At 39.1% G+C, this 16,327-nt stretch overlaps 1 protein-coding gene across 1 annotated transcript; it reads right to left on the bottom strand.

Annotated features, from left to right (window-relative positions):
* Window positions 1–5,381: 5,381 nt before the first annotated feature.
* On the bottom strand, window positions 5,382–14,722 carry LOC104078769 (inhibitor of Bruton tyrosine kinase-like; the record flags this gene model as incomplete). Its single annotated transcript, XM_009580544.1, has 4 exons — window positions 5,382–5,672; window positions 8,166–8,298; window positions 8,396–8,464; window positions 14,570–14,722. Coding segments are annotated over 4 exons (481 nt in total), but the record flags the coding sequence as incomplete, so codon positions are not given.
* Window positions 14,723–16,327: the final 1,605 nt, after the last annotated feature.

The raw sequence follows: 16,327 nt of genomic DNA, 5'->3' as shown, positions 1-16,327 counted from the left end.
AAAAAAAAGGGGAAAAAAGACACGCCATGCTAAAGAAAGAGTATTCTATACGTGCTTCTGAAGAAAAGAAAAGAGAAAAGAAAAGAGAAAAGAGAAAAGAAAAGAAAAGAGAAAAGAAAAGAAAAAGAGGAAAGAAAAAGAGGAAAAAGGAAAGAAAAAGGAAGAACAAAGCTCACCTGAGGAGTAGCTTCATCTCCAGGAGATTGTTTCTTCACACCCATCTCCCTTCCTCCAGGCAAGGCCTTTGAGGCTCCTAGTGCTGCAGCACTACTGCAACATAAGTCCATGCAGGTATCTGAAAGCTGCTACAAAAACGGTGGTTTTGGGGTGCCATGATATACACCATAGTGCAGGAAATAGTTGCTTGGAAAGCAAAAACTTTCTAGGTAGAGTTTCTGTCAGACACCACTCTCCCATCCAAGAAAAATCTCACACAAGCCATTAAAAGGACTCCCTGAACTCAGAGAATGCCTTTGCTGCACCATTACTAAAAACTTTTTCATTTCAAACATATATTGTATGCGTGTGAATTTGTTGGCCTTTGACAATTAATAAGTTCTTCCTCAAGGTTAGACACCTAAAACGACACTACAAAAACAGTCTCTTCCCTCTCGGTATTTCTGAGGTTTGCCACAGCTAGAACCTTGACAGGAGGGACTCACCTTTTGGATGCCTCATCAACACCTCACTTGACATCAGATGTTAGAGAGGGAAGAACTTTCCCTTCAGTTTAACTAACAGGCTCTTTGGTGGAGTTTTACAGACTTTTCTTGGAGTACAATGGGTGGAATCCATTCTGAGATCATTTGATACCTCCATTAACCAGTTTCCTGTAACTGCAAAGGTCTTCAAAAAGACCTTGTCATTCTCTGATGACATCATGCAAGTCAAGGGTTAAGGGTTAAAGTTACTTTATTCCAATATAAATCTTTTACCTTTATATTTAGAATAACAGAACACTAATAATCCAGTGTTCTGTTCTGACTTAAGTTGTCATTGCATTAGAGCAAGGAATTCTTCGGTAAAGAGTTCAGATTGGTAAGGGGCTGCAGAACATAATTTCAATAGCAGAACAATCAATGAACTTCTCAAGTGGAGCACTGTCAAAAGAGCCCAGAGACACTTTCTGTATTATTTGCCTATTGTAACCTTTTTTTTTTTCTAAAAAAAAGGGGGGAGTGGGGACACAGACAGACACCAAAATCATTTGAAGTCCAAAAGCATTTAAAGAAGTTCAGTTCCATAATTTGACCGTAACAGAAAACTTCAGTAGAGCCTTTGTGACTACTTTAATTTTAGCATATGTAACTAAAATGTCCTGGTACCACCTATAAATGACTTACTAATCACAGGGGGCTGGGGAGGGGGTTGGGAATTCAGTTAGAATGCATATGGTAGGAAGGTATCATCAAGACTTATACCACAAGTTAAATTAGTAGTTTAGTAGTTTTTTTGTCAATGCTCTTGTGTGAAAAGTTGCAAAATCAGTTCTTATACAGAGATTCCATTCAACAGTCAATTTATTCACTAAAAACAGCCTCTCTTCTTAAGGAATAAAAGCAGTTATGGGTTCTGTAATTGACTGAAGTCTCCTACTTCATCTGCGTTTTCATTTCAATATACAACGCAGAAACATTATACATTCCTCAAATACTTTGACACAGTGACTATAATCACAAGTGATGAAGACAGTGCAGTATTATTGAAATACTGGATGTAATTTTGTCTCCATTTTAATGTGAAAACATTGCAAGTTTTACTTATCCCTCCATTTTTTAAAAAGTGACTAAAGTTTGAGATAATGAATGATGAACGAGAAAAGACAAAATGCTTACTGTTGTTCAAGAAACCTGCTTTGGAGGTCGTTTGGTTTGTCTTTGAGATGTAACAAATATTTCACTAGAAAACTTTTGTTAACTTTGTATTTCTTAAGCCAGCTAGCTATAATAACATCTCCTTGAAATATTGTTTTTACTGCAAACTGCAAACTCTGAGGTATTGCTTTATGTTCATTAGGACCTGGGAATTCCACCCTGTTTTGGTACAAGTTAAAGGAGTTAACAAGCCCAGAAATGACAATACGTTGTTAGAGCTAATTGAGCGAAGATGGAATTCATGTTTAGCATTACAAGAAAGGCCACAAACTTGGGCATCTGAGCTAGAAAATCCCAGATTTTTCATGTTGATGCAAAGTTAACATATGCACTAGGTGGTTGAATTTCTGGATGCTATTCCCTAAACTCTGAATTTTCTCCTCATGGAGATCGAATGTAAAAGAGGAGTTGCACAGACAACTAAAATGTGATGTTTCTTTATACGCAAAGTTTGGGTATGGATACCTAATAATAACAACTTAAACTATGACTTCAGCATATAACTGTTTCACGTAAAAAAAATTTTAGCAAGTTTCAACACCTACAAAAACCTCCCTATGGGATTTTTATTTTTCTAGGAAAAATAAGTAGAAGAAATGAAACTCTCAATATTGACTCAGCTGACACATATAAGATCTCTAACCAGGTTAATGGTTATACTTTTATCTCCCGATGCAGTTATTAACAGATATACTTATTTCTTTGGCCTTAAGAATTCTGATAGACTAAAACAAAAAAGTAGGATTGTAAAAAAAAAAAAAAATATCAAATTTTGAAGAAGGTCATATGAAAGTCCATTAAGAGAAGAAGAAACATTTCTGTAGATCATTAAAACCAGCAGACACCCACCCAGCACTGAATGAAGCAAATCGCAAATCTCAACTTATTTCACTAGATAAATAGTGATCTACTTCTATATATTGAACAGGCATAAATAGAAGTGTTTAGGCTTTAAAACTCTTAAAATAGCCCTAAATATTTTTCCAGAGGCATCTGGTAAAATAACACTCATGGTGAGCATGGACATACTGGAGAGAGCCCCGCAAAGAACCACAAAGGTAACTGGAGCATTGACATACGAGGAGAGGCTGAGAGAGCTGGGACTGTCCAGCCTGGAGAAGAGAAGCTTCAGGGGGATCTTACAATGTGCGTAAGTACCTGATGGAGGGGCAGGGAAGAAGATGGAGACAATTTCTTCTCAGTGGTGCCCAGTGACAGGACAACAGGCAAGAGCACAGACTGAAATACAGGAAATTCTGTTAAAATACAAAAACGCTTTTTTACTGTGAGGATGGTCAAGCACTCGAACAGTTGCCCAGACAGCTTGTGGAGCCTCTGTCCTTGGAGATACTCAAAACCTGAGTGCACAGGGCCTAAGAAACCTGCTCTGGCTGAGCCTGCTTGAGCAGGAGGGGTTGACTGGGCAATCTCCAGTGGTTAGATGCAATTGTCAGATCTATACAAAAAAATATACACTGACCTCACATTAATACTGGGAAAGGATAGTTTTCGATCGAAGCAAAGTATGCAACTGAAGAAAATTTAAAAGTTCTACCACTTCCACAGAAAGACACTTACATCTGTTGATGCAACTGGCTTGTTCCGATTTTTGTTTGGGTTTTCATGTGTACCATAAGCTACTCCCAGAGTGTATCCAGAGATTTAGAAACTTTTGTTTCTGTTTCTACTATAATTTGAATTTTTTAAGTATGCTTCAGACATTTTAAACTCCGTTAATTTCCAAGTTTTAAGGAAGATAAATAAAAAGGAATCTGTTAAGTTTACACAGCTTTCTGTGACACATTTTAGCCTTAACTTTAAGCTGTTCTAACACAACAGTTTAAAAAATGTTCTCAATTTCAGAAGAGTGGTACACTGATCATTCCTCACTTTTGTTTGTGAATATTAAGTATAATCAGTGATGATGCATAAACAAACTGCAACAATAAACACACGCTCCTTGGCACAGTGGAAGCACGAATCCTCTTACAATGTCATTCTCCTGACATTATAAACAGTATATTCTAATCAATTTTGAAAAAAAAAAATCAAAATGCAAATTAGCAACTTTACAATAATTTTATATTTGAGAACAAATTGGCTTCACATCTGGAAAGGCCCACTGCTTTTACAGCTATTTCTCACAGTACATAAGCTTTCTTTTAATTCAGAAGAATAGTTTCAGCAGGCCCTAAGGCCTTGCAGTGCATCAAGTAAAGCACTTAATGCATGTATTCTCATCAGTATAGTGAACGAATCACCAGTAGAACTTAAAATAGAATTAAAAGCTACATCTTCCTATGCTGGTGTAGCTTCAAAATGCCTACAGTTCTTGTTTCATACATAAAAGAAATACTTCTACATTGCTCTATAGTTATCTAAAGCATTGATTGTATATAGACAGTACATAAAAGTATACTAACTTTGTGTAAATCAAGATTTTATGGTTTATTGCATTTGTTTACAATTTTTGTGGGGGATTTTTTGGTGTAGCTTGACCTGAAACCATTAAACATATCTACATAGGTTTTTTCAAGATTCTTTTATCACACAGTGATCAACTCTCTACATTCATTTTCTGTAGCTCTCTCAATTCCAGTTTTCCAGAGTTCGTGAGTACCGACACTACTAAAAAAATACGAGTTCAAACACACTTATACAAACGGACAAACTAGACAGAATATTGCAGATAAGGCTACTTTTTTTTTTTTTTCCTTTTTTTTATATATATATAAATTCGTTTAAACCAGGCACAGAGAACTTTGGAACACATAATACTGAAAGCCACCTATGATAATCTTTGAAGGTTAGGTGTTTGCAAATTCCACAGTCAAGCAGTCGTCCCTATAGCTTTAACAATGAATACACAGATCTTATATTCCCTCAGCACTTCAAGTGATTTGTACCTTAAACACAGTAGTTCTAAAACTGTACCATATTTACCAGAATAAGACTATAGATGAGCTAATTAAGTGCCACCATGTTCTATTCAACTGTGTGCTTTACTTCACAACAGAGCTGACTGCTCAAAGGACAGTCTCACAACAGTGAAAAAATGTGCACAACTGAACTGAGAGCAGGCAATGGCAGGGCACTTAGGTACAGTGTAGAGGTTCATCGTGGAGCATGACAGTAAAAAGTACCAGCTGCAACAATCAGAGAACCAGTACTTACACAAATAACTTAAGGAAAACTGCATTATCAAACTTTTACATGATGTTCAAGCACAAACTTTTTCCAATATTCCCAATTTGCCAGAAAGCTCTGAAGAACACACCCCCCACAAACTTTAAAGATGTATAATTCTGCACATTCAATCCCACATTAAATCACAAAATAAGCACTCGTTTTTCAGCCACCTGTGAATTTAACAAAAAACCCTCACAATTTAAGATTAGCAAATGCATTTCCAGTCTACAGCTTCATGTAACATTACTAATAATATGTGTTGTTAAAGAAATTCTCTCAAAACATACACACAATATATAGTGGGTAAAGGACACAGTGAACACATTATTTCCACTCTCTCTAACAAATACCTAGTGATTATGTGCAGTGTTTTAATGCTGATGTTAAAAATTACATGATTCCTGTTCCTCCAGTCCCGTTTTACTTGTAACAAGAACTAGAACTTAGAAGTGCACATCCAACATGGACTGTGAAGAGTACGAATCAGTGCTTGTTCCACATAGGTGCTGCTATAGGTCCCTGCGGAGCCCTTTCAACAGTCACAAATTCATCAGGGTTGTCAAAAGCTTCATAGTGGATTAATAAATCTTGAATAGCACACTCCTCTATCTGGAAGGAAAAAAGAACATGTATGTCAGTGTCAGATCTACATTTACACCAGTAGCACGGTTATGAACTAGCTCTACTGGTCCTCAATGCATGTCTGCTACAGACCTCCCAATCAGGAAGTAGTAGTAGATGAGGCCTTCTTCAGACAACTTGAAGAAACCTCATGTTTGCAGGCCCTGCTCCTCATGGGAAACTTGCGCCACCCTGATATCTGCTGGAAAGGCAACACAGCAGGGCACAAGCTCTCCAGGAGGTTTGCATTGGTGAAAACTTCCTAACACAGATGAACAAGGAGCTGACGAAGGAAGACACTCTGCTGGATCATACTTATAAAGAAAGAAGGACTCGTCAGGGATGAGAAGGTCGAGGGCAGCTTTGGCTGCAATGAGATGGTGGAGCTCGGGATCCCGAGAGATGGGAACAAGACAAATAGCAAGATAACAACCTGGGACTCTGGAAGAGAAGACTATGATCTGTTCAGTGATCTGCTTGGAAAAAATTAATGGGATATGGCCCTGGAAAGAAGAGGGGTCCGGGACAGCTAGTTGATTTTAAGGATCACCTCCTCCAAGCTCAAGAATGGTCCATGCCAATGAGCAGGAAGCCGAGCAAGAGTGGCAGGAGGCCTGCATGGACAAAAAAAAGAGCTCATGACAAAACTCAAACAAAAAGGAAGCATACAAGAGGTGGAAGCAGAGAAAGGTGACCCAGAAGGAAAACAGAGACACTGCCTGAGCACACAGAAACAGAATTAGGAAAGTCAAAGCCCATCTGGAATTGAACCTGGCAAGGGACATGAAGGGCAACAGGAAAGGCTTCTACAAGCAGCAAAAAGAGGACATGGGCTCACTGCTGAATGACAAAGGACATGGAAAACGCTGGGGAACTAACAGCCTTCTTCATCTTGGTCTTTAGTGGTAAGATCAGTCTTCAGCAATCCCAGGCCCCTGAGATCAGAGCTGGCCAATATGACTGCAAGCCCACTCTCAGAAAAATCTTTGAAAGGTTATCGCAATAAAGGTTGGTTCCTGAGGACCAGAAGGAAGCAAATGTCACTCCTAACTTCAAGAAGGGCAAGGAGGATCTGGGTGACTACTTACCTCATCTTGATCCCTAGGAAAGTGGTAGAGCTTAAGTACAGACTAAGAACTTAAGTGGACAAGCTTAAGTATGGACAATATAAATGGACAGCGAGACAGACTGAAAACTGGCTGAACTGGTGATCTCAAAGGGTCATGATCAGTGGCACAAAGCCCAGCTACAGGCCAGTCACTAGCACCAATGCTGTGCACAAAGCCCAGCTGGAGGCCAGTCACTAGCACCAATGCTGAGACTGAGACTAGGGCCAGTACTGTTTAACATCTTAATTAATTACCCGCATGATGGGACAGAGTGCACCCTCAGCAAGGTTGCAGACAATACAAAATTGGAAGGAGTGGCTGATATGCCAGATGGCTGTGCTGCCACTCAGAGGGACCCAGAAACGCTGGAGAAATGGGCTAAGAGAACCTCATGAAGTTCAACAAAGGGAAATGCAAAGTCCAGCTCCTGGGAAGAATAAACCCAAGCACCACTACACACTGCGTGCCGACAGGCTGTAAAGCAGCTGAGCATAAAAGGATCTGGGGTCCTGGTGGGCAAGTTGACTACTAGCCAGCAATGTGCTCATGTGGCAAAGAAGGGTGACAGCCTCCTGTGCTCTACGAGGGACAGCATTGCCAGCAGATTGAGACAGGTGATCCTTCCCCTCTACTCAGCACTGGTGAGACACACTTGGAGTGCTGAGTCCACTTCTGGACTCCCCAGTACAAGAGAGACAGGGACATGCTGGAGACAATCCAGTGAAGGGACACAAAAATGACTAAGAGCTTGGAGCATCTGACATATGAGACGCTGAGCATGCTGCAGTTGTTTAGCATGGAGAAGAGAAGGCTTAGGGAGATCTTACCAAAGTGTACAAATATCTTATGGGAGAGAAAAAAAGACAACTGAGCCATGCTCTTCTCAGTGGTGCTCAGTGACAGGAGAAGAGGCAATGGGCACAGACTGAAATACAGAAAATTGCATTTAAATATAAAAATCTTTTTTACTGTGACAGTGGTTAGGTACTGGAACAGGTTTCCCAGAGAGGCCATGGAGTCTCCATCCTTGCAGATATTCAAAAGCTGCCTGGACCCGGCTTTGAGCAACCTGCTCTAACTGACCCTGCTCTGAGTGGGGGTTTGGATTAGACAATTTCCAAAGGTTCCTTCCAACCTCAACCATTCTCTGATGCTGTGAATGCATTAACCATGGACTCAGTAGTCAATCTGACTTTAATATAAGCCTACCTTATCAAACAGCAATGTGAAGTTATTATTAAATTATATTTAATATCATTATGTAAATGATAGTAAGTGTACCAATACATAATTAATCCTAAAACCTGATCTCTGAAACAGCCATTAGAAACTCCTTGTGTTACTTCACAGCTGCAGTAACTTAGCACTTTACCTGGATCAAAGCCAAAGGTTTTTCTCTGCTCCTAATAAGAGCAGCTTCTTGCTGGAGCTCTTCCTCTACAATAGCTGAAAACATGACAGGTGCTATCACAGGAGAGCTAGTTGGTGATGCTGCTAACCAAGGACTGCAAAAAAACCAAATGACATTATGAGGTAACACCAAGAACAAGGTCAGCACAACACACAGAAAAGCTCCAGAATCTAAGCCGCTGTCAAACTTACTTAGGACTCTCCAGCTGTGGAGAATCCAGAACATGGTCTTCCAGACCTGGGCTACTTCTAGTGGTGCACCTGGAAAAAGGTAGGGAAGGAGAATGAAAGTCACTGACAGAGCATTCTCCTACATCATACCGTGAAGTACAAATTTACAGTAGGCAATTACAAATGCATAGGGTTTTTCCAGAAGAAAGGCATGAGGATGTAATGCTGAATTTGTCTTTAAGTGTGATACCATGACTAGAGGAGACACTGATGCTCATTTCTGACTACCAGAACTTAATGGATTTTCAGCATTTTCTAACATTTGAGCACTTGAACAAAGATGTTTTTTTTTTAAAAAAAAAAAAAAAAAAAGGTTTTTTTACATGTAAAATAGTCAACTGAATTATGCACAAACACCATAAATGTTTGCAATTAATATGAAAAGAATATGGTTTCAAGACAAAAAAACCAAACAACGGTCCTGTATTCAAATTAAGTGTTTCATGTAGAAGAACCAGTGCTACAATAGCACTAGTAAATTATTTCCTCAAGCATAAGCCCAGAAATTATGGACTTTCAGTACATATCCTGCAACCACCTCCCACATTCATAAGAATAGCATAAAACTAGAAATAACAGAATTGAAAAAAAAAAAATCCTGAAATATCAACAGAATTCCCAACACGAAGATATTTTATTCACTTGCAAAATGTTAACGTCTCAACAAAAACAAGTCACATTTGATATACTGTATGTCTTAAGAGACGAGTATATTTGTCAGAAAAATCCTACATCAGTAGGAAGAGAGGGACCTATTCTCATTAATCAACACCTATCTTTGGCAACTTTTGCGATTTCCAGAACTCTAAAAAAGTGTTACAGCATACTATGAAATGCTAGCAGGCTTTTTTGAATTATTCTATGGCATTGTAAAAAACTCTAAGGGTGTTGGTATTTCAATAAATCAGTCTCAATTTTCTTTAAGGCTTTGGTAATCCTCTGTAAGTGGCCACAAACTCTTGGAAAAGAGGAAAAATCTATAGAAAGCTAAGAGAATTCCAGTAACTACTAAGTTCTCTGCCTGGAATATTTTCCCCAGAACACAATTCCAAGGACAACAAGAACCATGATTCCTACCGCTAAGCAATGAGGGCAAGATCTCAAAAAATCTGAAATGCATCATCCATCATCAAAAATGGCATTTAAATGAACCATGCCCAGCTTTTTGACACAAAGCATAATTTTGCCCACCAAACAGCCAACTACTCAAAGAACAAAATAAACACCTATTTAACTGCTCAGTGAAAAATATATATGTATCTGCAGCAACAGCTGCCAGGGCATAACACTGGACTTCAAAAGAGGCTTTCTACAGTGTCACTCCTCTGAATCATACCCAGCAGATACACCTTGTGTCATATTGCTTCTGTGTTTCCACCGGGAAAGCACAGTTCATGTTAGTCAAGATGATCCTTCCCCTCCATTTTCAAACCAAAAAGGTGTCATCCTCTCCAAACTGAACATTTCTGGATAACCACTAATCCAGAGCTTTGAAAGTATTGACACATGAAACAACAACTCCATGGCAAGAGTGGTCAAATCTGCTATATCGTTCTCCAGATTGAGTATCTATATAGCTGCAGTTCCTTATTTTGACCTCATTAATATGCAATGCTTTTTCCATAGGTGTTGAAGAATAGTTTAAAAAGGTAGAAAATCAGTACCTTGTAAATTTTTTTTCTGTTTTATCTTTGGTAAAAGAAAACCAATGGCAGGTTAGAGAATCCTATTTTATTTAAGAAAGGTATTGGGTCATGCCCGGTAAGTGTGATAAACGAATATGGGAATTCTGTAAGACACTGCGTCAAGCGCCACATAACCATTTATTTTTTTTTAAACAAGTTTCTCATACCTCTCCTACCCAGCTAATTCCTTACCCACTTTACAGCCGGGTTAATCATTATTTTAGAGAATAAGTTAATTAAAAGAAATATAACTAAGTTAACGTTGGTGGACACAATAAGCAGCAAAGCTCAAACCAGCAGACAATATTAAGAGATGCTATTAATTTAGCAAAGGATAAAAATCAACAGTGTGACTGTGGAACAAAGCAATGGAAAAGGAAATTCAGAAGTACGAACAAAAGACTCTGTGAAGTGAAGGCTGTAGTAGCTATAAGCTGGGAGTTTTTCAGCTTGAAGAGAAAAAGGAGAATCCAGGATATACTGATCATGATAATGAATCAGAAGTATGTGGTGGGGAAAAAACCAAAGTTGTTTCCATTCGAAACAAATACTTTTGCCAACATATACCACACTGGACAAAGCTTATTTGGACAAGCTTTCAGTTTTGCTCTCTTAGGTTCAAGGAAGAATAATCTAAACTGTCATAGATGCAGAGAAGAATAACTGAGTCTTCCACTGACCATCTTCTGAGACAAGACTAAAAATTATCTCTAATCTTGCACAGGAAAAGAATGAGAGAGAATGTCTACACTTCATATAGACAGTATCTGGACAGATTTCTGATATACAAGGACAGCCTCCTCCAAACAGCACTACTATAAATGAATCCAAGTGGATTGTTATACTTAACAAACCTGCTTCAGTACAGATAAAAAGTTCTTTCTAGAGTAAAGCTTCTAAACAATCCAACCAAAAAACCCAAACAACAACCAAAAAAACCACCACAACAGAAATTTCCAAAAACTGGAATTAATAGTTCCAGTGTCACAGCACACTCTAGTGATCAATTAAAAGATAAGTTTAAATACCTGTGTCATCTCCCTCAATTTAAATGTGGCTTTAAAATGTAGGAAGCAATTCAGATATTTTGAAGCTGTTTGTACATACGTACATCTGTGTTTCTTGCTGGCAAGACACTCAGTCCAGATATTAAATCAACTGCAGATATTTCAACATGCTAGATTAATTCCTCAGCTGGCATCAAAATAACTAGGAGAAATGGAACAGACGGGAAACGGGAAGCTAGCATATACAGAAAAATGGAAAAAAAGCCTCAAAAATATAGAACTTGGAAACCTGGAAGTCTTGAAAATTAAAGACTGATGCAGAGACATAAGTGGTTCTGCATGGAAACAAATCAGCCAAGTATTATCAGTACTGAACCAACCTGATTAACTCAGTTGGCTGAACTTGCCATGACTCCTGCACAGCCACCAAGATGTCCCAGCACTCAGCTCCCCAGTGTTTCTTGAGGATTTGTTCACTTGAAGCCAGTTCAGGTCCGGTGCCTCCCTGATCTAACGACTGACTGCTCTCAGAAAAGGAACACAAAGCCTGGTCTCCTGCAGAACCTCTTGGGTTTTGCTGTACCATTTGAGTCATGTACTACTTATTAGCTCATTATTACCCATGCCAGAACTAGGCCATTCCCACGCGAAGCCACAAAGGCTTGTTTCCACTAAGACTCTTCACTGCTCCCTGGAGTAACACAGTGAAGACAACTCAGGCTGCCACAACAAAGTTAAGTCATGTAAGGCCTATGTTTTTAGCTTGGACTACGAGCTACACATGCACAGCTGCACAGCATAACTCCCAAGGCTGAGCTGTCACTGGAAACAATGCAGCCACATCCACACAGCCCAGCTTTTGGGCTGATCTGCCTCTGGACTGAATCCAGTTCACATCTCCATATTCATGACATGGTTCATCTACAGAAAGTTTCTGGGTTGCATTAAGAGCGTTTATGCAGCCACCAAAAAACCCTCATCCAGAGACTTAAGAAAATTGTCAGTTTAATTACTGCACAGTTTATCCAAAGACAAAAGACAAAGCAGGAACAGTAGCCATGCAAGTATCTTCAGTGTCCCATCAGTGAGTCTGACATCAATAGATGAGGATTACTTATGCTCTATGCACATGCAATTTCCCTTCCTTAAAAAGGAAGAGGTAAGGGTGTGGATAATTAATCTCCACAGAAATAGCCATTGAATGCCTCAGGCAAAAATCAGAGCCTACTGTGACAGGAACTGTGCAATCAAAGAATAAAATTACCTCAAACTAGAAACTCAACTCCTAGCTTTCAGATGGATGAACTAGTCACCTAGGCTCTTTATATCTAATAGAGAGAAATAAGCATCTTCAGACACAATTCAAAACTACCTGAAATAGCTCTGGAAGTGCCATCTTTTCCAGCTGATTATAGTCAATCTAGTCATCTAGGCTCCCACTAGCTTAATGTATCATTTTCAGACAGCTGAAGTATTAGGCCTGGATTCAGCTCAAATAATCCACTTTGAGAGCGTGCAGACTGGCCAGACTGCACAGACTAGACAGAGCAATGCAAAAGGAAAAGAAATGATTTTATGAAGATCACAGAGCAGGTGTGAGAAAGCTAATAATAGCATCCAGTGCAAATTCTCTTATCACCAGCCCTTGCCATCTCCCATATGACAAAAAGCTTTATTATTTTGCTAGCAACAAAATTAACGACACCTGTTTTTCTGCAGATTTGTGCTTCGTGTCTCTACATCTCTACTCATCACAATAACTTCAGCTTTATCTCTCTGTTCCTGAAGAATGCCTACCCGTCACACACACTTTCCAAATCCCTCCTACTTCTCTCCTCTAACACCATCCCACACACAATATTTCTACCCTCATTTTCTTCTTCTACCAATAGCACACATACTACTTCTGTCCTAGGGAAACACCAGTTTCTATACAAGCTGAGCAACCAACAGGGAGGCCCAGCCCAACTTTCTTTTCCTTATGGAGGGGACAGTTTTTAGAGGGGGATGGAACAGGAGTTCATAAGAAAAACTGGGAGGTAATGGGTGTCAGGGCTCCCTGTGCACCAACAAGCTCTGCAAACTCTTCTCCCTCAGCGCAGCTGTGTAAACTTGAGTCAGGGCTGCTATAAACAGGGTTGAGTTGTAAGGAAGAGTTGTGCGAAGGCTCATGGGGGCTCCCCCTCTTTACTCAGGAGTTTGCATTTAAGCTCAGTCCCTCAGTCTTAAGCCTTTCTTGAGCTACACTGCAGCTATGTCCAAACCCAGCCTTGCTGTTCCTGACCCTGACTTGACTTGCAGGTTTGACCCCAACCCTGCCTCATCCCAACTGTCTGTCTGCGCTCACTCACTGTGGCTCACCCTGGTTTCCGTCACAGAGCCTGCCCTGCTCACCTCACTCTGGCACAGTGGGGTTGTGCCCTTGCCAGGGAGGCCACTGCCCGGCCAGTCCTGCTGTCACCCTTGGCTCCCCTGCCACCATGGGGCAGCTGGCCTGTGCTGCTTCCAGACAGTGCGTGGGAAAGTCTAAGATTTTCAGGCTCTGTGTCTCGTAAATATATTTGAAATGCATAGCATTCAAACTTATTGATGATCGGGGGAAGAGATGCAGGTGGGTGGGCAACTCAGTCATACAGACCTTCAGGAATAAGGCTGAGATTCCTTTCCTCAGGTTAGACAGTTATTTTAACCCAAAACAGAGGTTTTATTGGAGGTAGCAAGAGGATGTGTGGCTAAAACAATTTGACCAAAGAGCAATATTGTCTAATAACTAGACATGTAATTCACGTGCACCTCAGAACAAGTTATTTTTGTCCTTAGAATTGTAGTCCCCCAGTAATTATAATACACAGACACACATCGATATTTCAGTAAGCCCTCTTAATCCATAAAAAATTGCACCTAAACAATTAAGTCAGCTTATAAGAAAACTCAGATCAGGAAATGCCAGAACTGTGTTTGAATAAACTGATTTTATCCACTCAGTGGTTACACAGAAATATTCCTAAGCAAACTCTGTTTCATGCATGCCATATTTGAATGCTAAAGAATATCTAATTTCTACAGAAGTTAGAAAATATAGGTCTATCATTTTTATACATACATACAAAAATGTACACACACACACACACACACACACATGTATTTTGTTTGGAGCCTGAAGTGTTTGTGTCCATATATATATACACATAAACACACGCATGTCCATATGTACAGACACAAACACTTCGAACCTCAAACAAAATATTAGCAGTGGCATTAGTCTTTAAGCTTCCTATTGATAAGAGTATTCTGTTCATAAAATCCTATTAACAGAATCATTAGAAGAATGCTTACAGGATTTTTTTTTTTTTAAAATGACAATTTTATCATTCTTATTTCAGCAGAATTTAAACAGCTTATTGTGTAATGGTCGATCAGTTAGGAAAAGACTGCTCTCTTACCTTATGGTGTTTTGGACTGATGAATCCTCAGTTCCTTTATATCTAGCTCTTTTGATACCAGTACCAGATGAATGATTTGCACTCAGGCGTTTTTCTTCTTCCATTACAAGATCACGGAATGACTTTGGCAAAGCAGAATGTAATGAAGATGACCTTTAAAAACAAAAAACAAACAAACAAAAAAGAACAACTCATTTTATACTTGCACCTTCCAAGACTCCATATTGTTCCATGATTCAAATAGTAAAGAGGGCCTTTTCTGTTACTAAAAATAAAAATGCATTATTACTTAGCTTTTGTATCTCACCATTATGCCTGCTAGACCCTATTTGCTAAAATAAGTCACTTTGGGTCAAACAGGTAATCATCAGAAAATAAATAGCTATGAGAACAGAACAAGCCAGTAGTATGGAAATTTCATTAGAAGAAAAAAAAAACAAACCGAAACAAAACCCCCAAACCACTACTCCATCTATTCCCCCTGCAACCCATCCTCTTAAAAAGCAATTTTATTTTCACAGACACTTTGTCTTAGACAAGCTGTACCTTTTCTAACACTATTATTCCTTGAAAAGTATTCTCATAAATCACACAATGCTCTAGCACTTTCATTCTAATACTTTTAGTTTACCACCATGAAACTCAAGTACAGCTGATCTTTCCCCAAGATATTGAATGAGTTACTCATACCTGCTGGAGGCTCTATAAATCACTTAAATCACCACAGTGAAATTCATAAAACTGGTATGTTTCGTTTTCTTTTACTTGCCCAAGTATAATGCGCAGTGTTACTGAACTAGAGCCTGCATATTATCTTTCAAAAATAAACCAGTATGAAAATATAGCAATTTAGCATCATAGCTATTCTGAACACTTCCTGATCCAAAAGCCTTTTTATTTACAGAATTCAAGGCAGTTACCATTAGTCTTTCCCTTACCCATCAAGACTTTAGAATTAATTCTTCATACATTTGCTTACATTTAACTTTACTAAGCATAGCAGTCCCACTCACTGTCAAATATACAAAATGCATATTGGAAGAACAGCTCTGCTCATTATCTACTCAAAGAAATAAGAGATCAATTATAAGCACTACTGAAGTAAAACAAGCTTTTTATACAATGCTAATTGTTTGTGCAGCTACCATAAGGGAAGCACTTGAAGCCGAAGACTTTCAAACTACATCTATGTGGTATACAATTTAAGATAACAAACATGAGAGAATTAAAACATTGCAACATTGTAACTGAAATCTTACAACAAAAGCATCTAAAAGTTATACATGATGTCTGAACTCCATGCTAGACCACCTGGGCTTAAGTTTGGGGTTTTTTTTGTTGTTGGTTTTGTCTTTTTTTATTAATATTGCATGAGCAGTGCAGAAGGCATAGAAAGCAGAATGGGAACCTCCAGATGCAGGGGCTCAGAGTAATTTTGCACGTCCTCTATTCCTACCACCAGCTGGCACACAAGAGTCCGGGCAAGTGTTTGACCAGAACTTCCCCAAACTTATACCGCGTAGGCTAATGGTTGGTTCCCTTGGGATCTTCTGTCACAGAAGCTTCTTCTGTTACTAACCATTTAAGTAGCCTACCCATTTTCATGAAAATTCTGCACTGCAATCAAATCCACTTGCAACACAGCACCAAAAAAAATGCAAAAAAACCCAACCCTGCATCATTCTCAGCTTGTGAACCTATCCCAAACAATTACAGGTGGCTTAAAATGCTTCGGCTTAAACTAGTACAAATGTTCCT

This window comes from Fulmarus glacialis, unplaced genomic scaffold (assembly GCF_000690835.1).
Source record: "Fulmarus glacialis isolate BGI_N327 unplaced genomic scaffold, ASM69083v1 scaffold5246, whole genome shotgun sequence".
In the NCBI taxonomy this organism is placed as follows: Eukaryota; Metazoa; Chordata; class Aves; order Procellariiformes; family Procellariidae; genus Fulmarus; species Fulmarus glacialis.
The sequence above is the reverse complement of the archived record's forward strand: the minus strand, read 5'-3'. Positions and strand labels throughout refer to the sequence as shown.